Below are 26,292 nucleotides of genomic sequence, written 5' to 3' on the forward strand. Positions count from 1 at the left end.
ATGATTAATAGATCAGCGTGCTCTAGTAGTGCCGTTAAACAAAAATAAATTTAATAGCCGTGTTAGCAAAATTGACGTGAACACTAGAGGTTGCGAATGCAATGGTTAATGTAACAATGTGAACACTGGCGGTTAACTATACTATGTACAATGTCTAGCGTAGTCTACAATGTACCCAATACACCATCTGAATTATCTACTCTAGCAGCATGGGATATTTTACAACTGTATAATTATATAACATTTGTCCACCATGTTACCAGGATACTAAAAGTTGCATTGTATGAACAAACCTTTAAATGCTTCGATCATAGCATTTTGCGGATGAGTCGATATGAAATAATCGCCAACAAATCCTCTTAATATGAAAACAAGCAGACTGATGAATCATTCAATACGACTTGATTCCTCCAATGACAGGTTGTGCTAAACATAACGTATTAATATGAAGTCACCATGCACGGCGAAGGATTACTTTGTATAGCATGAAGACTGTTTCAGAAGCGATAACATAGATGAGGGTATTAAAAACTATTGAATAAAGAGAACTGGTTTAGAATTTGCATGCAGTGGAAGAACTATATTTCTGTCTGTCTGTCTCTCTGTCTGTCTCCCGCCCTCCCTCCCTCTCTCTCTTCCCTCTATATGTCTGTCCGTGCCTGTTTGTTTGTTTGTCTGTCTGTATGTCTGTCTCTCTCTTCCCTCCTCTCTTCCCTCCTCTCTCTCTCTCTCTCTCTCTCTCTCTCTCTCTCTCTCTCTCTCTCTCTCTCTCTCTCTCTCTCTCTCTCTCTCTCTCTCTCTCTCTCTCTCTCTCTCGCTCTCTCTCTCTCTCTCTCTCTCTCTCTCTCTCTCTCTCTCTCTCTCTCTCTCTCTCTCTCTCTCTCTCTCTCTCTCTCTCTCTCTCTCTCTCGCTCTCTCGCTCTCGCTCTCTCTCCTCCCTCTCTATATATGTATGTCTGTCTGTCTGTCTGTCTCTTTCTCTCTCTACCAATTTTTAAAACAATCTTGTATATTTTAAATTCTTAAAGAGTGCAAACTCTGCACCCCAAATTCTCATTCAGGACACCTCAAAGGTGCAAATAAACACACACCTACCCGCCTTCCCCAACCCACCCACCCTTAAAACAACAAACAAACAAATAAACACACACATACCCGCCTCCCCCAAACCACCCACCCTTAAAACAACAAACAAACAAATAAACACACACATACCCGCCTCCCCCAACCCACCCACCCTTAAAACAACAAACAAATAAACACACACATACCCGCCTCCCCCAACCCACCCACCCTTAAAACAATAAACAAACAAATAAACACACACATACCCGCCTCCCCCAACCCACCCACCCTTAAAACAACAAACAAACAAATAAACACACACATACCCGCCTCCCCCAACCCACCCACCCTTAAAACAACAAACAAACAAATAAACACACACATACCCGCCTTCCCCAACCCACCCACCCCCAATAACCAAACAAATAAACACACACATACCCGCTTCTCCAACCCACCCACCCTTAAAACAATAAAACAAAACAAATAAAACACACACATACCCGCCTCCCCCAACCCACCCACCCTTAAAACAATAAACAAACAAATAAACACACACATACCCGCTTCTCCAACCCACCCACCCTTAAAACAATAAACAAACAAATAAACACACACACATACCCGCACATACCCGCCTCCCCAACCCACCCACCCATAAAACAACAAACAAACAAATAAACACACACATACCCGCCTCCCCCAACCCACCCACCCTTAAAACAACAAACAAATAAACACACACATACCCGCCTCCCCCGACCCACCCACCCTTAAAACAACAAACAAACAAATAAACACACACACATACCCGCCTCCCCCGACCCACCCACCCTTAAAACAACAAACAAACAAATAAACACACACATACCCGCCTCCCCCAACCCACCCACCCCTAAAACAACAAACAAATAAACACACACATACAGGTCTCCCCCGACCCACCCACCCCTAAAACAACAAACAAATAAACACACACATACCCGCCTCCCCCGACCCCACCCACCCCTAAAACAACAAACGAACAAATAAACACACACATACCCGCATCCCCAAACCCACCCACCCTTAAAACAACAAACAAACAAATAAACACACACATACCCGCCTCCCCAACCCACCCACCCATAAAACAACAAACAGAAAAAGCAAACAAAACAAAAAAGCAAACAAAACCAAGAACAAGAAGAAGAACAACACAAGGTTTAGTACCACACCGTCAGTCTATGCGCTCAAATTGCAATATTTGTGTTTGCTTCTCCGGGTTTACATTCGTGAACTTCTTAACTAACAAAGGAAACGCACTGAAATGTTGAACTCGTGCTTGTGACATTTCGCTGGAGACGTCTTCCCATGCTAGTTACACAGACGTCTGACATGCGTGACATCCTCCAGACATAGGCCAGCAGACAAAGAGAAATGTACCAAATTAACCTAATCCTGTGTTAGTGGCTCATTTCTTTATCACCGTGTACTAAAATACTTCAGTGTTTTTTAATGCCCTTATGTAATGCAAGAGGCAGCACGTACATCGCCTGATGTGCGGTAGGTCTGGGGATCAATTCCCGCCAGTGGGCCCATTGGGCTATTTCTCGTTCCAGCCAGTACACCACGATTGGTATGGTATAACAAAGGCCATAGTATGTGTTATTCTGTCTGTGGGATAGTACATATAAAAGACCCTTTGCTACTAATGGAAAAAATGTAGCGGGTTTCTTTTCTATGACTACATATCAAATTACCAAACGTTTGGCATCCAATAGTCGATGATGATTAATAAATCAATATGCTCATGTGGTGTGGTTAAACAAACTAAACTTTAACTTTAATGCAGTAGTGTATTCTTGCCTTTAATATGATTCATACCAAGACGTTTTGAATGTACTCCTTAAGGCAACATTGGTGTATTCTTGCCTGTGATAGGTTTCATATGAATCACTATGTACTAAACTACTTCAAGAGAGTGGGTTTTTAATGTTATCTGTAATGCAACGGTGTATTCTTACCTATGAATCACCTTTCATGCGATTCACTATGTACTAAACTACTTCATGAGGGTGTTGTTTGTTTTAATGTTCTCTGTAATGCAACAGTGTATTCTTGCCTATAATAGATTTCATATGAATCACTATGTACTAAACTACTTCAAGAGAGTGGGTTTTCGTGTTCTCTGTAATGCAACGGTGTACTCTTGCCTATAATAGGTTGCATATGAATCATTATGTACTAAACTACTTCAAGAGGGTGGGGTTTTTTAATGTTCTCTGTAATGCAACGGTGTACTCTTGCCTATGATAGGTTACATATGTTATCACTATGTACTAAACTACTTCAAGAGGGTGTTGTTTGTTTTAATGTTCTCTGTAATGCAACGGTGTATTCTTGCCTATAATAGGTTTCATATATATATAACTATGTACTAAACTACTTCAAGAGGGTGGGGTTTTTAAATGTTCTCTGTAATGCGACGGTGTATTCTTGCCTATAATAGGTTTTATGAATCATTATGTACTAAACTACTTCTAGAAGGTGTTTTTTTTAATGTCCTCTGTAATGCAATGGTGTATTCTTGCCTATAATAGGATTCATGTGAATAATTCTGACGAATTACTTTGACAGATTCTTCTCAGCTAGTGCCCCACGACTGGTATATCAAAAGCCGTGGAATGTGCTGTCCTGTATGTGAGAACATTAATGTCTTACTGCTAATGAAAAAAAAATGTAACGCGCTTTATCTGAAGACTTCATGTCACATTTATCAAATGTTTGACATCCAATAGCTGATGATTGCTCTAGTGGTGTCGTTAACCAAAATAAACAAGCTCCCAAAACAGAAAAAAGTAATATGTGTTGACATCCCACTCCATAGTTTATTGAGCAGCTACTTATAGTGTCCAGTATACGGTAACTTGGTCCTTAACATAAGAGAAAAAAAAACCCAATTTGTCTCTGTTTATCTCCTCACATTATAGATAATACATTTTCAAAATACAAGGCTTGGGACACTTGTGGGTTTTGAGACAATATGAATGAAAGAATGAAAGAATGAAAGAATGAAAGAATGAATGAATAAATAAATGAATTAATGAATTAATGAATTAATAAATAAATGGATGGATGGATGGATGGATGGATGGATGAATGAATGAATGAATGAACGAGCGAGCGAGCGAACGAACGAACGAATGAACGAATGAATGAATGAATGAATGAATGATACATTATATGATATACTATTAAACCCATAGGCATAAAATAATAATAATACAAAGTGTCTCTAATGTTTCTGCCCCTGCACGTGCTGTAACCTCACCGTGGTGCAGGGGTGTAACATTCTCTTTGAGAATAGCCAATGCAGCACAAATTGATATTTTGAGTAAAAGTCAGTATCTATCTGTGATATTTGTATTTTTGCACAGTTCTTTACACTGTTTTTATTTAAATCTTGAATTTTTATATTGATGTTGATCATCACCTTATTTGTTTGCATTACCATAGTTTGACACCCAATAGCCGATGTATTTTTGGTGCTGGGGTGTCGTTAAACAGTCATTCATTCATTCTATTGTTTCTTTATTTTGTTCATTATCACTAGGGTAAAGTATTATATACATGTATATATATTTTAATATATATATTATGTACAATTTCTAACCTATAACATGACTATAAAGTAATGACATCAGGTAGTAATTATGTATGATCATTCCAATTTCTTTAAAATAAATGTTAAAACTACACGTAAATAAACAGATAATTAAATAAATAAACAATTGTAAACAAACAAGCAAATAAATAAATAAATTAAAAGAAATATATAAATAATAATATCAATGCGTTTCGTAATATTTTGGAAAGAGGGATGTTTATGTCAAATCCCGCCCACGCATACCGTACAACCATTGTTAACTGAATACTTCAATGCAAGTACAAGGTATACACAACACAACACACCCATACACACATTTAAACACACACACAAAACACAGATACGCACACACTGATTTGTGATTTATAACATGTAAATCAATGTCCATTTGTAGCTAGTAACTGATAAATGACGACGATAAAACATGTCTTTGTGGGGAATATATTCCCCACTCAATAGTGATTGGAATGGATGACTAATAATAATGTATTATATACATGTGTTTGGCTGCCTGCCTGCCTGCCTGCCTCTCTCTCTCTCTCTCTCTCTCTCTCTCTCTCTCTCTCTCTCTCTCTCTCTCTCTCTCTCCTCTCTCTCTCTCTCTCTCTCCTTCTCTCTCTGTTTGTCTCTCTGTCTCTCTCGTTCGTATGCTCTCTGTCTGTCTGTCTGTCTGTCTGTCTGTCTGTCACTCTCTCTCTCTCTCTCTCTCTCCCTCTCTCTCTCTCTCTCTCTCTCTCTCTCTCTCTCTCTCTCTCTCTCTGTGTCTGTCTGTCTGTTTGTCTCTCTGTCTCTCTCGCTCGCTTGCTCTCTCTTTGTCTGTCTGACTGTCTGTCTCTATCTACCTCCCTCTCCCTCCCTCCCTCTCTGCTCTCTGTCTGTCTGTCTGTCTGTCTGTCTGTCTGTCTCTCTCTCTCTCTCTCTCTCTCTCTCTCTCTCTTCTCTCTCTCTCTCTGTTTGTCTCTCTGTCTCTCTCGTTCGTATGCTCTATGTCTGTCTGTCTGTCTGTCTGTTCCTGTCTCTCTCTCTCTCTCTCTCTCTCTCTCTTCTCTCTCTCGCTCTCTCTCTGTCTCTGTGTCTGTCTGTCTGTCTGTTTGTCTCTGTATCTCTCGCTCGCTTGCTCTCTCTTTGTTTGTCTGACTGTCTGTCTCTATCTACCTCCCTCTCCCTCAATCCTCCCTACCCACCCCACCCTCTCTCTCTCTCTCTCTCCTCTCTCTCTCTCTGTCTGTCTCTCTCTCGCACGCTCGCTCTCTCTCTCTCTCTCTCTCTCTCTCTCTCTCTCTCTCTCTCTCTCTCTCTCTCTCTCTCTCTCTCTCTCTCTCTCTCACTCACTCTGTGTGTCTGTCTGTCTATCCGTCTATCCGTCAGTCTGTCTGACTGACTATATATAAGATGATAAGCAAAAGAAAAGACTTACTTATGAATTCGACGAGTGTTACCAAAGTTACTCCATCTGCTAATCCTTTCCTGAGATCTCCGATCAGCGGGTATTTGTTCCTCTGTAGAATCTCGTTCACCCACGTCGTATGTTCCTGCAAATAACATCCGCCTTTAATATATCCAATCCAGATTCAAGCACGCCGTCCTGGGCACACGCCACAACTATCTGTTCATAAACGGAACTTAATGGTCACTCAAAGAAAATTTGAAGCTAATTTAGTAGCCTTAAAAATCTGTGCTGAGCTGTACATCCATTCTACGTTGGAGATTCCGGTATTGGGATTTGAACCCACTACTTACTAGACACAGACTGTATGGCTTAACCATTGCATCATAAGGATAGGTGCAATTTTAACAGGATACCAACTACATGCTTGTGACAAAAACATGTACCGGTATTAACTCCACTCAGAGTTATCACCCCGTCACGTATATACATATATATAACTCCTATATTGAACCAATTTGCTCTATGTTAAGAGGATTCCACTTGAAATGAACACACCCTGAATTCGTGTTCCTGTAATTTCCACAAGACAAGTCCTGTAAGATTGTGAATAAACGGGTATTTACTACTCCACTCACAGTTATCACGTTGTCACGTATACCTGTATATACAACACCTAGATCCACCCGATTTGCTCTATTTTAAGAGGACTCCACGATAAATGAACACACACTGAATTCGTGGTCCTGCAATTTCCACAAGTAAATTCCTGTAAGCTTGCGAATAAACGTGTATTCCCTACTCCGCTCACATTTCGATCTACGTCCTACATACACCCGTATTAGACAACTCCACCGCACTCGATTCGCTCTCTTTAACAAGGACCTGACGATTAAGTGGGCTCACAATGTATTTTATTTTTGTGTATGTGTGTGAATAAAGCGATCGGAATTCCCGTCCCAATGATTTTTAATCCACGAATTACAAACGGGTACAGCACGTAGTAGAATAATAGTATGAGTTATTATCCCGTTACACCGAGCCAGACAAAACTGAACACGGCCAAGTTTATTCAAGTGTGCACTCACTCGACAAATCTCCCGACCTGCCCAGACATGAATGTGCAACTCTATACAGGTGCTTTTAAGAACAACAACAAGAAACAAATAACAGGACCGACAACCGTAAGGTAGCCGGTTTAACGTTAAATACTAGTATATAATAAACTTGGCTGCGGTGGATTGAGAGGGGTGTGGGAAGGGCCCGTTCCAGTAAGTTGTTATTTTGTAAAAGAAGGAAGGAATGTTTTATTTAACGACGCACTCAACACATTTTATTTACGGTTATATGGCGTCTGACATATGGTTACGGACCACACAGATATTGAGAGAGGAAACCCGCTGTCGCCACTTCATGGGCTACTCTTTTCGATTAGCAGCAAGGGATCTTTTATATGCACAATCCCATAGACAGGATAGCACATACTACGGCCTTTGATGTGAGAAATAGCCCAATGGGCCCACTGACGGGGATCGATCCCAAACCGACCGCGCATCGAGCGAGCGCTTTACCACTGGGCTACGTCCCGCCCCTTTTGTAAAAGATGTTCCACTTGCGTGTTTGTATCCGCACTTATATATTACACCACTACTAAGCGGTTAGTGTATATTAACATAGATAATGCATTACTGAACCCAGGTGTGGATCTAAAAGTTTGTGGGGGGTGGATGAGAGGGGGCGGATATGGTCAGAGCTGTTTGAAGAGACGTTTATTATTACTGGGAGGGGGGGGGGGTCGGAGAAAAAAAGGGGGCGCCCGACCCACACCACCTGCCCCTGGATCAGCGCATGGAATCAACATCGATGCCGTAGCGGTTGTCGTTGAGTTTATATTATAACTAATAAGTACTGGGTTCAATCCACCTTCCAGTATCGGCTACAGCCCAATGAATGAAAGAAAGAAAGAAAGAAATGTTTTATTTAACGACGCACTCAACACATTTTATTTACGGTTATATGGCGTCAGACATATGGTTAAGGACCACACAGATTTTGAGAGGAAACCCGCTGTCGCCACTTCATGGGCTACTCTTTCCGATTAGCAGCAAGGGATCTTTTATTTGCGCTTCCCACAGGCAGGATAGCACAAGCCATGGCCTTTGTTGAACCAGTTATGGCTCACTGGTCGGTGTAAGTGGTTTACACCTACCCATTGAGTCTTGCGGAGCACTCACTCAGGGTTTGGAGTCGGTATCTAGATTAAAAATCCCATGCCTCAACTGGTATCCGAACCCAGTACCTACCAGCCTGTTGACCGATGGCCTAACCACGATGCCACCGAGGCCGGTCAACCCCAATGAATGAATGAATGTTTAACGACACCCCAGCACGAAACATACATAGGCTATTGGGGGTCAAACTACGGTAAATACAAATAAATAAAGTGATGAGCAACATCAATATAAACATACATGGGCTATTGTGTGTCAAACTACGGTAAATGCAAATAAATAAAGTGATGAGCAACATCAATATAAACGGGGGAGGGACGTAGCCCAGTGGTAACGCGTTCGCTTTAGGCGCGGTCGGTCTAGGATCGATCCCCGTCGGTGGACCGACCCATCGGGCTATTTCTCGTTTCAGCCAGCGCTCCATAACTGGTGTAACAAAGGCCGTGGTATGTACTATCCTGTCTGTGGCATGATGCATATAAAAGATCCCTTGCTGCTAATCGAAAAGAGTAACCCATGAAGTGGCGACAGCGGGTTTCCTCTCTCTATATCAGTGTGGTCCTTAACCATATGTCTGACGCCATATAACCGTAAATAAAATGTGTTGAGAGCGTCGTTAAATAAAACATTTCCTTCCTTCACCTACCCCCTGGATCAGCACATGGAATCAACATCAATGCCGTAGCGGTTGTTGAGTTTATATTATTATACCGGGTTTACCCCACCTCCCAGTATCGGCTACAGCCCAAAGTAAGTACACAACTCTGTGAAGCAACCCCGGGCCTGGACTTTCTTCTCTTCCAAAAATTACTAAACCTTAATCTGAAAAAAAAATACATGCAGTTAAAGTTCGTTCCCAGGTCAGCGTTATTTAACATTAAATGAATAATGGGGGAGGGGTGTAAATATATTAAAATGAACGAAAATGAATTAATGCTTATTAAAAAAGCGTTATACAGTTTAAACACTTTAATTGTGTCTAATATGGAACAGTATTTTATGCATTATTACGAGTATTTTGACCTAAGTGGGTTACTCATTATAAATTAGTGTAGGCGTCGGAATATGGGGGGGGGGGGGGGGGGGGGGGGGGGGGGGGTGGTGTTATACTAGTAGGGCCTATATTAAGTCTTTTGACTAAGAGGAGTGCAGCAATGTATAATTTTCAAAATTGGGAGGGCGAATGCTCTTAACCACCAACACCCGCTTCTGACGTCTATGATTAGAACCCTCATTCAAATGTGTTGGGTCAATTGTTTTGTTTAACAACATCACTAGAGCACATTGATTTATTACTCATCGGCTATAGGATGTCAAACTCTTAGAGAGTAAACCTTCCACATTATTTTCCATTAGTAACAAAGGATCTTTTATATGAACCATCCCACAGACAGGATAGCACATACCACGGCCTTTGATATACCAGTCGTATGAGAATACACTTTACCACTGGGCTACGTACCTCCCCCTTTGGTCAGAATACCCGCCATCTACGAAACAAACAAAGTAATGAGCCATGATTCTCGTTCATTTTTGTTGTTTTTTAACTTTGAGCCTGCCGCTGTGTTTTTATGGCCCATACAACATTTCATTTCAAAGAGATCTCGCCTTGCGCCCTCTCTGCATGGTCGGGTTAAAATCAATATTTGCTCTGCCCCTGCCGTAACTGGGAAATTCCACTCGTCCGTCTAAATGAATTATAAAGCGCATTTCTAAACAACCATTGTGCAGCATGCAGTAAAAACGAGGACCGGGTCAAAAAGTCAATTGCGTACGCTGCGCACTTGTTTGGGCCAATGGCGTAGCTAAAAAGAGTGTGTGTGTGTGGGGGGGGGGGGGGGGGGGGGGGGTGAGGCGCAAAATTAACTGTTAGTTTAATTATTCCATCAGATAAAGCCGTAGGTTTAGGATCGATCCTCGTCGGTGGACCCATTGGTTTATTTCTCGTTCCCTCCAGTGCATGACGACTGGTATATCAAAGGCCGTGGTATGTGTTATCCTGTCTGTGCGGTGATACATATAAAAGATCCTTTGCTACTAATGTAAAAAATGTAGCAGGTTTCCTCTCTAAGACTATTACCAAATGTTTGACATCCAACAGCCGATGATTAACAAATCATTGTGATCTAGTGGTGTCGTTAAACAAAACAAACTTTTTTTTATTCCTTGAGACATCAGTTTGTTAAGTCGTATGGCCATGCCAGAGATTAGGTGTGGGAGAGACGTGCCTGAACCTTAATTGGATAGAGGCACGTTAATAGAGTTTACGACTACGGTTATCATGTAAGGTTATAAATTAGAACGTGCGAAGGAAATGGGACGGTGAAGTTGGGGGGGGGGGGGGGGGGGATGGCGATGGGTGGTCCGACGTTTTCATATTTATAGAGTTTCATACACGGTCGCTACATACACGAGGGGTAGGATCTAGCTTGGTCTATGGAGCGCTCGCCTGAGGTGCTTTAGTTGTAGGATCTAAACCCGTCAGTGGATCCATTCTCCGATTTTTTTCCCCCACCTCAAACTAGTGCCCCACAACTGGTATATCAAAGGCCGTGGTATATGCTGTTTTGTCTGTGGGAAAGTGCATATAAAAGATCCCTTGCTAGCGGAAACAAATGTAGCGGGTTTCCTGTAAAATTATTTGTTAGAATTACCAAATAAATGTTTCACATCAAATAGCCGATGATGAATAAATCAGTGCACAAACAAAAAACAAAACCATCTTTCATTTTAAGAGTTGCTACGCCTGTAGATTTAATGGTGGGTATAGGATAAACAAATTAATACTCTTCTTTTTCTAGCACTGACTCATTTCAGCAATCATATTCATTTGAAATTACAATTTTCTCTCGTTCTAACTAGTGCACCACAATTGGTCAAAAGCCGTGGTGTGTGCTTTCCTGTCTGTGGGAAAGTGCATATAAAAGATCCATTTCTGCATTAGGAAAAATGTAGCGGGTTTCCTCTGTGTCAGAATTACCAAATGTTTGATATCCAATAGACGATGATTAATTAATCAATGTATTCCAATGGTGTCGTTAAACAAAACAAACTTTAACTTTATTTGTTCCCTTATTCAAATGCCGTGGTATGTGCTATCCTGTCTGTGGGATGGTACATATAAAAGATCCCTTGCTACTAATGAAAAAACATAGTGGGTTTCCTCTCTAAGACTATATGTCAAAATTACCAAATGTTTGACATCCAATAGCCGATGATTATTTAATCTGTGTGCTCTAGTAGTGTCGTTAAACAAAACAAACATTGTTTTAAATTACATATACTGTACATGTACAGCATTGTTTCAATTAAAAAAAATTAAAGTTTTGTTTTATTTACTTTAAACTTGTTTTAAGAGTTTAAAAAATGTTAAACATTTCCCTAACTGCCTTTATAAATCACTTTACATTTTGATACTGTCAGTGCTGGACAGATTCCCATTAGGCCCTCTCAAAACAATTGTGTTTATTTAAAGTACAACTCCCCTGCTAAAGTCTAATTGCTGAGCCTCAAAGTGGCGCAGTGGTGAACACTTTGGATATCAATTCAGGTATCTGAGGTGGCCAATCATAGCAATACGCAAAATTACATCATCATGACTGTAACCAAAAAAAGGAAAAAAGTACAGCTGTGCCAAATTTGGTGCTTTGGGCCAGCGTTTCACAATATCGTCCAAATTTGGACTGAAAGGACCCCACTAGACCGTTTGTCTCTAGACCTACGTTTACAGCAAATATTTTGATAATTTGTTTAAAGGGACATTCCTGAGTTTGCTGCATTGTAAGATGTTTCCAACTAATAAAATATTTCTACGATTAAAATTACATTTTAAATATATTTTCTTGTTTAGAAATGTATGTATATTCAATGTGTTTCTGGTCGTCTTACTATTTCTAAGAAGCCTAAACTGGATTTTGTCTTCAGATAATTTCGTAAATAAAATGAAATTTAACCTAGTACAAATAGTAGAACGATCAGAAACACGTTTAACATACAGCCACTAATATATTTGATATGTAATTACAATCGTTAAAAAGTCTCTTTTAGTCCATAACATCTTAAAAAGTGCAGCAAACTCAGGAATGTCCCTTTAATGATGCCATTAGAATACATTGATTAATTAACCATTAGTCACTGCATGTCAAACACTTCTGGGATATAGTCTTAGAGAAAACCTGCAACATTTGTTCATTAGTTACAAAGGGATCTTTTATATGCACTTCCAGACAAACAGTACAACACACATGCCAGCCTTTGATATACCTGTCGTGGGGCACTGGATGGGATGGGGAAAAGACCCAATAAAAGAATGGGTCCACCCAAGAGGTTTGATGCTTCGACACAAACATTCTGTAAATATGCCCACGGTAAAATCCTGGATATGCCACTAAAACTCTACTGTACGGTTTTCAGAATGTTAATAACAATGTTCTCATTGCTACAAGAAAATCTGCGTGATCACACATAACTCAAGAGATCATAGAAAAAAATTGTTTCAAATGCAATGTTGTTGTGAATAACCTGTAAGTGACTCGTGTATTATGGCTTATGTTATCACAGACAGCAATCATGATGTCTCTCTCTGGTGAAACATGAATAGGTGTACACGCTATCGCGGTGAATACAAGCTGTGATTGCAATGTGCAGTCATGCTAGTATTCAGGGGTGGATCCAGACAGGAGTCCAAGGTGTATGGTGATGTACTCGGTGAATACAAGATATGATTGCAATGTGCAGTCATGCTAGTATTCAGGGGTGGATCCAGACAGGAGTCCAGGGTGTATGGTGGGGTGCTCGGTGAATACAAGATATGATTGCAATGTGCAGTCATGCTCGTATTCAGGGGTGGATCCAGACAGGAGTCCAGGGTGTATGGTGGTGTGCTCTCACTGTTAGTGATATCCGCCTTCTTCTTGTTTAGTGGGTGTTTTGTGGGTATTTTGTGGTGGTTTGTTTATTTGGGTTTTGTTTTTGTTTTGTCAGTTTAGTTGTGCTTTTTTGTGAGGGTTTTATTTATTTATTTATTTATATTTATTTATTTATTTATTTTGTTTATTTTGTTTGTTTGTTTGTTTGTTTTTTAGGGTTTTTTTGTCATACAATATGCTGACAGAGAATACTACATGTATACACGTTCTGAGAATGAAAAGAAAGAAAAGAAAGAAAGAAATGTTTTATTTAACGACGCACTAAACACATTTTATTTACGGTTATATGGCGTCAGAAATATGGTTACGGACCACACAGATATTGAGAGAGGAAACCCGCTGTCAACACTTCATGGGCTACTCGTTTCGATTAGCAGCAAGGGGTCTTTTATATGCACCATCCCACAGACAGGGTAGTACATATCACGGCCTTCGATATACCAGTCATTTGCATTTCCATTAAATATTATTATTTTTGTTTTTTCACTGTTTACTTTAAGTTTCCATTTTTTGCAGTATTCCAAAAAGACATTTAGATTTTTTTGCAAATCGTGAGCATTGGTTGCTAGTAGTGCAGTATCGTCGGCATATAGGAGACAAAGTAAGTGGATACCGATGTCTAGAAAGCAATCGTGGTCATCTATAGCGGTGGCTACTCCCGAGCAGTTAGAATTTAGTAGGTGGTTTTCTAAGTCATTTAAATAAAGTGAAAATAGGACAGGTGACAAATTTTCACCTTGGCGGACTCCGGTATTGCAAGAAAACAATTTTGAGCATTCGTTATTTAAACTGATACAGGATTTTATACCTTGATACATTTTTTGGATAATTCTAAGGAATTTGCCATTTATGTTATAGTTTAATAATTTTTGCTAAAGGAAGCTTCTTGATATCGTATCAAATGCCTTTTGGAAATCAATAAACGCACAGAATAATTTCTTTTTTCTTCTTTTTAAAATTTCAATTAGAGAATATATATTAAACAAATGGTCGGTTGTGGAGTAGCCTTTTCGAAAGGCAGTCTGGGCTTCAGTTAAGATATTATTTTTTTCAAGGTAGTCATTTAGTCGTTTATTTAGGATCGTTGTAAATAGTTTTGAGCTACAGCATAATAAGGTTATTGGTCTATAATTTTCTGGCATAGAACGGCTTCCTTTATTTTTAAAGATTGGCTTAATCATTCCTATCAGCCATTCATTTGGGAAAATACTGTTATCTAGCATAACATTGAATAGTTTTGTGTATATTGGCAACATTTTGTCCGCAGTAGATTTAATGTACTCATTTGTAATATTATCAATTCCGGAAGCTTTTCCATTTTTAAGTTGTTTTATTGCATTTGTAACTTCTCTTTCTTCAATCGGTTTATCTAGAGCGTCATTATCTAATTCGACAGTTTCAAAATCTGTATATTGATTTATATCATTATTCATAGGATCTACTTCATTTGCTTTTTCAAAAAAGTTGCTAAGTTCGTTTAGTGATGGGAAATTATTATTCACAGTTATTGGTTTTAATAACTTATAAAAAGATTTTGGGTCATTTAATTTCAGATCGCGCATTTGTTTTTCTGCTTTGTATTTATGAGCTGCATTTTCTTTAAATAAACATTTCTTATATGATCTGCTTGCGTTAATTAATCTCAGTTTGTTTTCTGCACTTTTATATACTGAATATGTTTTCTTTGCCGCGTGGTATTTTTTTCTAGAGACAAGACACGTGCCAAATAGAGGTCGCTTGCTTTTAAATTTAGTCCGTGCACGAGCACCGTTTGGCACACGGCCGAATGTTGACACTGCAGAGTCTATAAATAGATTTTTCATAACCTCAATCGCTTTGTTGACACGTGTGTGTGCATCGTTCGTGTCGTTACACAGAATGCTGGAGATAGTATCAAGTGACTTTTGGTCAAACTTATTGACAAATTGCTGTCTTTTGTCAGGTATCCATTTACGGATTTTTATGTTTGTTGAATCTACAGTGTTATGTCTGTTTTTATTAATTTCTTCTGTTAATGTGAGAGCTTGATAGTGATATGAATTAATATTGAAGGTCAAAGCGCAGTGTGCATCTGAGAAAAGTGGGTCAAAATTACAGACCTGAAAATTATTTATTATGTTACAGAGCGAATTTTAACGGCTCAGTGGGTAGGTGTAAGGCCACTACACCCTCTTATCTCTCACTAACCACTAACAAGCAACTCACTGTCCTGGACAGACAGCCCAGATAGCTGAGGTGTGTGCCCAGGACATTAATTGGATATAAGCACGAAAATAAATTGAAATGAAATGAAAATAGAATAGAACAAGATAAACTTTGTTCCGTTGTATTTGTACAATTGTACCATAAATATTAATACGGAACTGTGCAAGTTAGAACCTATTGTCTGCACATTTTTTGTATGACCAATTATAATTAACTTAACAAGAAAACTATTACGTTTTCCTGTAGAACGACAGAAGAAAATTAACTAATTAAGTTTGTGTTTAATAATTTAACGACACTAACGATTTGCAAATCTTCCCGATACCAAACAGGCATTAGACACGCGATCCACACAACATAGAGCTGTTACAAATTACTACATCTAATAACGAATACACCGTTTTCAACCCTGTACTTAAACCTGTAAATCAGGTGGGAATTGATTAACTGGTGTCTGTCGAATCCCAATGTCTATCGAAGTTAGACTGATTTTTATTCCTGCTTTGGTTTATAGTATAACAATGTTGGGGTAGCCAGGATTTTATATTGGGGGGGGGGGGGGGGCACCCCACTGTCTGTGATTCCCGTTTTCACAAGTGTTATGGGGCGAAAGGTGGTGAGGAAAAAAAGATGTGTAGTAATGGGGAGGTGGGAGGGGGCACCCAGCTACACCAGTGCATGACAAGCTGTATAATCCAGTAATCTAAAGTTTGTTTTATTTAACGACGCCACTAGAGCACATTGATTTTTTTATCTTATCATCGGCTATTGGACGTCAAACATATGGTCATTTTGACACTGTTTTGAAGAGGAAACCCGCTGTCGCCACATAGGCTACTCTTTTTTCGACAGGCAGCAAGGGATCTTTTATTTGCGCTTCCCACAGGCAGGATAGCACAAACCATGGCCTTTGTGGAACCAGTTATGGATCACTGGTCGGTGCAAGTGGTTTACACCTACCCATTAAGCCTTGCGGAGCACTCACTCAGGGTTTGGAGTCGGTATCTGGATTAAAAATCCCATGCCTCGACTGGGATCTGAACCCAGTACCTACCAGCCTGTAGACCGATGGCTTAACCACTGCGCCACTGAGGCCGGTATAATCCAGTAATCATACATTTAAACAATATTTTGGTTAACGTAAATACACTGATCGTCAACTCGCGGTCCCAGGCCACATGCAGCAGTTTATGTTTCAGTTAAGTTTATTTGGTGGAGCGCTTGATTCAATGGGGGATTTAGGGGGGGGGGGGGGGCCTAAATTTTGCGATAGTTATAATTTTATTATATATTATTATTTTATTTTTTTATGATCCCCTCCAAACTTCCCCCCAAGTTCCCTTGGCATTCCACCTCATGTCACTGGGGCCTGACCCTAAATGGATTTTCTGGATCCGCCACTGCTGATTAATTAATTATCGGCTACTGAATGTCAAACATTTGGGGCTGAATTTACGAAGTCTGGGTTTTTTTTCTTAAACACAAATGTATCATGCATTAACGACCCAGACACTTTAGGTCAGCGCTGTACCGACAGATGTAGTAACGTTTCCAGTAAACTATCACTATAATATATATTTACATGAATAAATAATTTAAATATTTGAAATTTCTGCTAATAAAAATATAATAAATGATTTGAGAATTAAGTAGCGTGTCCAGTTGTGCGTCTGCTGTGCGGACATGTTTCATGTGTGTAAGTCCATTGATGCGATTACCAGTACGGTGCTGTATCCATGTGTGTGTTTTCGGACAAATGGACACAGTATTATGTTATTTCATTGTACATGATTTTAGCCGTCCAGACTTCCAACCATTCTTTTGGCGACCCGTCTAATGTATCTCAAAATCTTACGAAACGTTAACCAGTCTCCACTTGTATTTCTATATTAAAGGGACATTCCTGAGTTTGCTGCAATTTTAAAGATGTTATCGACTAACACAGACTTTATGACGATTGTAATTACATATCAAATATATTTTCCTGCATAACATATTAGTGGCTGTGTATTAAACGTGTTTCTGATCGTTCTAATATTTGTACCAGCGTAAATTTTATTTTATTTCCTAAAATACTTTTTTTCGTACGTACGAAATTATTTGAAGACAAAATCCAGTTTGGGCTTCTTACAAATATTAAGACGACCAGAAACACATTGAATATACAGACACTGATATCCTAACCAAGAAAATATATTTAATATGTAAGTTTAATCGTAGAAATAGTTTATTAATCGGAAACATTTTACAATGCAGCAAACTCAGGAATGTCCCTTTAACTGAATTAAATGTGAGACAATTGAACATTCTCTTTCAAAACCACCAAAGCCATTGCTGACCAAACTCTGAAGATAATGACCCCTTCGCTCCCGTTAAAAGTCAAATTATCATATAAGTACTCCCCTGAGTTTGAGGTGCGAGCCAATGTACCCTCACCTCACCCCCTTCACCAAACTCATGTTTGGCCCTAGCACTTTTTGGTGGGGTGGAAGGCAGATGAATTCTTGGAACGAATGAGCATGGAAGGCGCAAGACACTAGGGAGTCCGGGGACATCCTCCCGCGGAAATGTTCAAATCTAGAAGCTCTAAAATACCATTTTGCAGTCATTTCAGGGAGGTTACACACTTAAAACGACAATATCATTAACCAGTAAACTGTTTGGGGTTTATTTTGTTTTACCCCACTCCACCCCATCCTCCTAGCTACGGCCCTGCATCTTTAGATATTATATTAGAAATCGGTGTAAACCATATGTATAGTGTTACCAGTTGGTTAGTCCTTGCTTTGTATGACTGTAAAACCAAAACAATTCTGCAAGTCAATCAACTTCATCAGATCTGCCTGCTTTTATTTAACTACTGCAACTTTATGCAACAACCGCAGAGGTTAACTAACCTGTGACCCGCACTGGGGAGGAATCGCTGAGAAGATCAAAGCGATTTGTACGCCAGATGACCTTCAGTGGGTATTATGTCTAAGTCGCTTTGCATTCCCAGACTGTAGACACGGAAAGGTCAGAAACAGTTAAATTTGTATGCACGTGTAAATGAGTCTGTACAACCGGCGTCCGTGGCCATCGGGCTACAGGCTGGTAGGTACAAGGTTCGCAGCCTGGTACCGGCTCCAACCCAGAGGGAGTTCTTAAGGGCTCAGTGGGTAGATGTACGGCCACTACACCCTCTTCTCTCTCACTAACAACTAACCCACTGTCCTGGACAGACAGCCCAGATAACTGAGGTGTGTGCCCAAGACAGCGTGCTTGAACCTTAATTGGATATAAGCACGAAAATAAATTGAAATGAAATGAAATGACTACACGTATGGCTGTCTGGGTTGAAACACTTGTACTTGTATCTAAACGTTGGAAGCAATGGTGGGGGTGGGGTGGGGGTGGTGGGGGGGGGGGGGGGGGGGACACAGGGGCACCCCTACTCCAGCTCTGAAGTTAAATGCATTTTGATCCTCAGTTGTAGGGCAAATTGATATAAATTCCCGCCCCACAGTTGTTAGCATTTTCCCGACGGCTTTGGTGTAGTTAAATTATATACACATTTACATTTTTAGGTGACATACAATGTTTCATGCTACCTGCGTTTTAAAATGAAACACGACCAACAGCTTATGTAATTTGGTAGTGTGGATACACGAAAGATTGCTAATGTATTATAGGTATAATAAAAGTTAAAAACGATAAAGTGTACTATGACATGCATTTTTTAACACCTGCGTATATAAACTCTCAGTTTAACAAGCTTTATAGAATGAATGAATGAATGAATGAATGAATGTTTAACGACACCCCAGCACGAAAAATACATCGGCTATTGGGTGTTAAACTATGGTAAATGCAACAAAAAAATGTGACTATCAACATCAATATAAAAATTCAACAGTTATTAAAACACAGTGTAAAGAACTGTGCAGCAAATACAAATATCACAGATATATAAAATTAAAATTTAGAATAAAAGTTCGCATCACGTAAAAATTGTAAAACTAATTCTGGATGGAATCGAAATGATTCCATCACATTTCTCTCACCAAAAAATATCTTTTCTAGTTTCTTTGAGATGATGACACTCCACCAAAATGTGGCGTACCGTCAGAGTACACTGACAGCACTCACACAGAGGTGGAGGATCCTTCTTCAAAATAAATGAATGGGTCAAGTAAGTATGACCGATGCGAGCACGACACAAGACAATCTCATCCTTCCTGCACTGTCTATAGGAGGACTGCCACTCTCCCAAGACTGGCTTGATAGAATGAAGCAACAAGCTTTATAGATATAGTGTTATTATCTTTAAAAATATTTTTCTGCTTTTGTGTGTGAATGTGTGTGTGTGGGTCTCTCTCTCTCTCTCTCTCTCTCTCTCTCTCTCTCTCTCTCTCTCTCTCTCTCTCTCTCTCTCTCTCTCTCTCTCTGCTCTGCTCTGCTCTGCTCTGCTCTGCTCTGCTCTGCTCTGCGTTTTGTGTATTACTGTACTAAATCTGAACCACAAAACAGTTAAGACATTCAAAATCGTATATCTGCTCTTAGGCAATTGGCAGAATGTATAGGACGACACGCCGTGCTTTGCAAGAGAGGTCTACCACCCCAGGACGATATCTATGCTTTGTAAGAGAGGACTACCACCTCAGAACGATATCTATGCTTTGTAAGAGAGGTCTACCACCTCAGAACGATATCTATGCTTTGCAAGAGAGGTCTACCACCTCAGAACGATATCTATGCTTTGCAAGAGAGGACTACCACCTCAGAACGATATCTATGCTTTGCAAGAGAGGACTACCACCTCAGAACGATATCTATGCTTTGCAAGAGAGGTCTACCACCTCAGAACGATATCTATGCTTTTGCAAGAGAGGACTACCACCTCAGAACGATATCTATGCTTTGCAAGAGAGGTCTACCACCTCAGAACGATATCTATGCTTTGCAAGAGAGGACTACCACCTCAGAACGATATCTATGCTTTGCAAGAGAGGTCTACCACCTCAGAACGATATCTATGCTTTGCAAGAGAGGTCTACCACCTCAGAACGATATCTATGCTTTGCAAGAGAGGTCTACCACCTCAGAACGATATCTATGCTTTGCAAGAGAGGTCTACCACCTCAGAACGATATCTATGCTTTGCAAGAGAGGACTACCACCTCAGAACGATATCTATGCTTTGCAAGAGAGGTCTACCACCTCAGAACGATATCTATGCTTTGCAAGAGAGGACTACCACCTCAGAACGATATCTATGCTTTGCAAGAGAGGTCTACCACCTCAGAACGATATCTATGCTTTGTAAGAGAGGACTACCACCTCAGAACGATATCTATGCTTTGTAAGAGAGGACTACCACCCCAGGACGATATCTATGCTTTGCAAGAGAGGTCTACCACCTCAGAACGATATCTATGCTTTGTAAGAGAGGACTACCACCTCAGAACGATATCTATGCTTTGCAAGAGAGGTCTACCACCTCAGAACGATATCTATGCTTTGTAAGAGAGGACTACCACCTCAGGACGATACGCCGTGTTTTGTAAGAGAGGACTGCCATCCCAGACGGTATATTGTGTTTTGCAACAGAAGACTGTCATTCCCCTGGACGATACATTGTGCTTGCCACCATCAGAATGATAATGTATAAAGAGGACTGGCATACCGGGACACTATACCATATTTATGAGAGGACTGCCATGCATCAATACAACAGAACGTGCTTTTAACGAGAGGACTGTCACTCCCCAGGACGATACATCGTGCTTTGTGAGGACCGCCACTCTTCAGGACGATACATCGTGATTTGTAAGAGGACAGCCACTCTTCAGGACGATACATACACCATTCATCAGTTCAAGACAATGAGGTTTATAAAGAGATGACTGCCACTCAGGACAATACACGTGTTGTAAGAGAGGACTGCCACTCTCAATACTGACAAATCTAAATCTGCACAAGACGGAGATCAGTGGATATTGGGAGACATAATACAGTGTATATTGGGAGATATAATACAGTGTATATTGAGAGACATAATACAGTGTATATTGGGAGATGTAATACAGTGTATATTAAGCTCGCTGAAATATAACTCATGCATCGTCTTATAATTATAACTAGGCGCTCCACACCCAGGTTCATTCAGAACCACTGTTACACTATAATAGTACTGTACGTGTACCTTGAGCTACATGTATTCCAGCTGATATCTATTAATGTGTATTTTAGTGCGTCGAGTCGTACAGATTTATAGCGCCATAAGGCAATGGTAATTTTCATGCTACCAGCTTATACTGTTATAATGCAAGGCTCACGGTATTTACTAAAACTATGGAGTTAATGCCTTTCCTAAAGGTAGTACTAAACCAAATAACTTCCGGTTGGGTCAAAGTTCGAGGTGCACCTTCTGCCATTGGTGACAAATGTGACTGTGTTTGTTGTAAAAAGATTTAGTTTCATCTGGGCAAAAATGTATGCAATGTCATTTCATCTAGTACCACTGTGTCAAGTAGCCCTATGCTTGAAAAATGTATAGGGTACCTGTAAAGCTAGGGGTGTTGTAAAAACATCTGGTTGTATCGAAAATGAACCATGAAAGGTAGCATTTTCTTCAGTTAATACTTTGAGGTAGGGGTCTGATATTTATTGGTCATAATTTGGTTGATACATCGGTATATAGAGTTTTTAAACACAAACGTTAATATGGTCGCCTATGGGATTTTATTTAGTATAGTACAACCTGTAGGGCGACTACCATAAACAAATGCGTATATATACTCCTGCATTTCTAAGTTAATTAAAGGGACATTCCTGAGTTTGCTGCAATTTTTAAGATGTTATCGACTAATAGAGACTTTTTGACGACTGTAATTACATATCAAATATATTTTTCTGTATAAAATATTAATGGCTGTATACTAAACGTGTTTCTGATCGTTCTAATTTTTGTACTAGGTTAAATTTCATTTTATTTCCTAAACATTATTTTTTCGTACGTACGAAATTATTTGAAGACAAAATCCAGTTAGGGCTGCTTGCCAACATTAAGACGATCAGAAACACATTTAATATACAGACACTGATATTCTAAACAAGAAAATAGATTTACTATGTAACTTTAATAGTAGAAATATTGTATTAGTCAGAAACATCTTATAATGCAGCAAACTCGGGAATGTCCCTTTAATAAAGACTAGTTTAACCAGAACGTAGTACAACAAATGTTGAAAAGTTGAACCCAGTGCAGTCGCGTGCAGGAATTTTAGCATGGGGCGACTGTCTAGACAGTGGCGAACACTATTTATAATGTAGTCGAGACATGCTTCTCCGGAAAATGTTTTCAGAAAAACAAAAGAAAATGTGCTTGAGCAGCAAGGGATTTCGAACCCAAAAAATCCCCCTGCACACGCGCCTGTAAGCCTTTTCTCTACAGTTTCCCTTGGCTCCTGTATAAATACCCTAAAACTGAACTGTAAAAACTGTATTAGCCTCAGCGTGGGGTTCGTTCGACCCCCTCCCCAGCCTCCGCCCCTGATTTAATGTCCATCCTTACCTCACACTCCTTAAGCGCCCATTCCCCGCTGATAGCGTGCCGCACTGGAGTCGGTACTCTCCTAGTGGGACGTCCCGCTCCTGTCGCGGGACCGCCGCCAGCCCTCCCCTTCGACGACGCAGGAGCTCCTGGGGGCCAGGGGTGCGACTCCCCCACGTTCACCCAGCTGGCACGTGGTCGTGGTGATGCGCGGATTGCTTCTCTACCGTCAATCCCTTTGTCGTCCCTCTCTAACTGTAGCGTCCCTAACATCGGTAGTACTTCCTCGGGTATCCAAGACGCGTTGACGCTATACGGTTAATTCGTTCGGTTGTCATTGCAACGCATACTCCGGAGTAAACAGTAGAACACAGAGAACAGAGCGGGTGGATAGAATTATAATGCAAGCCTTATACTATCGGCCTGTCTTTCTTTCTCGTCTGATTTTTCTTCCAGCCGCTGATGCATAAATGCTTCCTTGGTGTTCACGCATTACCTGAGAGTAATCACGTCCTTTGTTGATTGTTTAGAATTATGGACTGGCCAATCGGATCGAACTCGGATCTTTTATGATTGACAGGAAAAACGAGCGGTTCGAATTTCCAGAAGCGGCTCGGCCATATCCCGTTATTTAGTTAGTTTAGTAGTTGTTATACTGCAGCTGTCTGCAGGTACACTGTTTTTAAGGATGGCAGAATCAGGTGAACGGAAATGTCTTGGTGATTTTTACCTGTGTAGGCTCCGCGGTTCTTAACTGTTCAATAGTCAATAGATAGGGTTTTTTTTAACTGCGTTGTTAGTCTTTTTTATATACTAGCGAGTTCCAGCAATGCTATAATATCCGCATTTGAAATTAAGGTTTGACTGATAAATGTCAGTCATGATCAGTTAGTCGGTCAGTCAGTCAGTCGGCCAATCGAGTTAGTTTAAGACAACCATAAACAATTCAGTTAGGCAGGAGAGTCAGCCAGCCAGCCAGCCAGTCAGCCAGCCAGCCAGTCAGCCAAACAAACAAACAAACAAACAAACACTTTATTACTTCATTGGTTATATTACATGACATGATGAAGAAAATATTTGTCAGACATAAAAAAAAAATGTATTGTATATAAATATATAGCCAGCCAGCCAGTCAGCCAGTCAGTCAGCCATTTTCTTACACCTACTGAAGTTTCAGACACGCCTGTCATGAACAATTCCTCCAACTTACAAAATCAATTCCATATATGCATGTGTAATAATCCCTTGCGACCTAAGTGCGAACATATTCGCAAAATAACACAATAAAAATTAATATAAGCTATAAAGCTATATTTGATACTTTTTGTTTTTAAATGTTTAGCAACACTGTTTAAACAAAAAAATTATTGGTGCTGACAAAATACTGAACACTGAAAACCTCTTTATGAACAATATAATTATTCTGCAAATTGTGATCTGCTTTAATTATTTTAATACATTAACCACTTTACCACATTAACTACTTGTTGACCAGCCGTCGCCATTAACGTATTTCCCGAACACAGATTGTGAAATATTCAAACGATGTATGTATATTATTCAGCTATTCGAATTTTGTTTTGCTTGCGTACGAGCTCTCATTTGTTTACGGGGGCAGGCTTGTTTTTGCTCGAATTAAACGAAAATGCCCGAATCTGGATAACAACATTTATTCATGTTAGTATTTCTATCATGCAGCTATATAGGGTTGTAAACGAATCACTACGTGTTTTGGCCTGAATTATAACTAATTGTGTGGGTAGAATGATGGAAATGCATGGTAAAAATGTCTGTGGTTAACACATTTTTCCCGAATATGAGGTTTTTCTCCAGTACTTGGGGGACAGTTGTCCTGACCCCTTTTCTCGTACGCTCATGTATATCTCACAAGTTACTGTTAACGAGTTTGGGTGCCACGTGGATCACCATGTCATACAATATAATCGTATCTGTTATATCTAAACTGACGAAACTCGGTAAAACAGATAATAAAGACAAACAATGGGGGTTATAGTCGGATTTCAGATCTGAATAGAAAAACGATATGTTTGCGGTCACATTTTGATTTTGTGACACAGCCAGGGAGCACACATCCGTCATTGTGTAATTATACTGTATATGAAAACAGACGCCGTGCAGCCTGTGTTAAGCAGTGCGACAAAGAAGGGGATATAGCAGACCTTTTCAGAGTCCCCGGCATGCCCGGGTCAGTCATACAACATGCATGCACGGCTATTGATTCGTGGTGGCGTTAAATTTATTATTGTTTTATCGATTTCCAAAACGAAACAGCGCAAGAATAGTAGCCAGGGAACAGCGGCTGATCATATCAGACAATCAGCCCATGAACAGAATAATTTCCCGAAATACAACGCGCGCTCAGATCTTGATCGGGATACAGACTGTAAAGAATTGTTTACAGCTGTGTGCTTTTGGGAATAAATTATACGTGAAAATATTGAAATTGAGATAGGCTTACGAAAAAATTAATCACTTCATGCATGCGCCACAAAAAGAAATTTGAATTGTAGATGCTCCTCAAACGTGCATTCTGGTGTATTTGTTTTATCAGATTTTCCAACGGTTTAAAAGTTTGTTTAGTTTAACGACCCCACTGGAACATATTTATTCCTTATTCATCGGCTAATGGATGTCAAACATTTGATGAATTTAATTTTGAAAAGATATAAATAATAATGTGTTACTTTGTTGTTAGTTGAACTCTGCTTTCTGTAATGTGTTGGAATGTTCATTTTGTTTTTGTTTTGTTGTTTTATTTTGTTGGGGTTTTTTCCCCAAATTATTTATTTATTTATTTAATTATTATTATTATTATAGTAGTAGTAGTAGTAGTAGTAGTAGTAGTAGTAGTAGTAGTAGTAGTAGTAGTAGTAGTAGTAGTAGTAGTAGTAGTAGTAGTAGTAGTATTTTAGAATTATTTAAAGACGCAATCTCACCTCTCATAATTACTGAAGTTAGTTTTCCCCTGCGCGTGCTGTAACCTCACCGTGGTGCAGGGGTGTAACATTCTCTTTGAGAATGGCCAATACAGCACAAATTGAAATTTTAAGTAAAAGTCAGTATCTATCTGTGATATTTGTATTTTTGCACAGTTCTTTACACTGTTTTTATTTAAATCTTGAATTGTTATATTGATGTTGATCATCACTTTATTTGTTTGCATTACCATAGTTTGACACCCAATAGCTGATGTATTTTTCGTGCTGGGGGTGTCGTTAAACATTCATTCATTCATGAAGTTAGTTTTGAGCATTATTAATCATCGACTATTT

At 39.7% G+C, this 26,292-nt stretch overlaps 1 protein-coding gene across 2 annotated transcripts in view; it reads right to left on the bottom strand.

The window, feature by feature from the left end:
• LOC121370508 overlaps positions 1–23,319 on the bottom strand; it is a 60,222-nt gene extending 36,903 nt beyond the window's left edge. Inside the window, exons 1-2 of one of the 2 annotated variants that reach the window (XM_041495792.1) lie at positions 23,021–23,319; positions 6,132–6,246 (exon numbers count right to left, since the gene is read on the bottom strand). In XM_041495792.1, coding sequence (XP_041351726.1) covers positions 6,132–6,246; positions 23,021–23,272 — 367 coding nt within the window. In that variant the 5' untranslated portion in view covers positions 23,273–23,319. The remainder of the gene's footprint in view (positions 1–6,131; positions 6,247–23,020) is intronic. The other variant, XM_041495791.1, reaches the window with a different exon arrangement.
• Between the last annotated feature and the right edge of the window lie 2,973 nt (positions 23,320–26,292).

This window comes from Gigantopelta aegis, chromosome 4 (genome assembly GCF_016097555.1).
Source record: "Gigantopelta aegis isolate Gae_Host chromosome 4, Gae_host_genome, whole genome shotgun sequence".
NCBI lineage: Eukaryota > Metazoa > Mollusca > Gastropoda > Neomphalida > Peltospiridae > Gigantopelta > Gigantopelta aegis.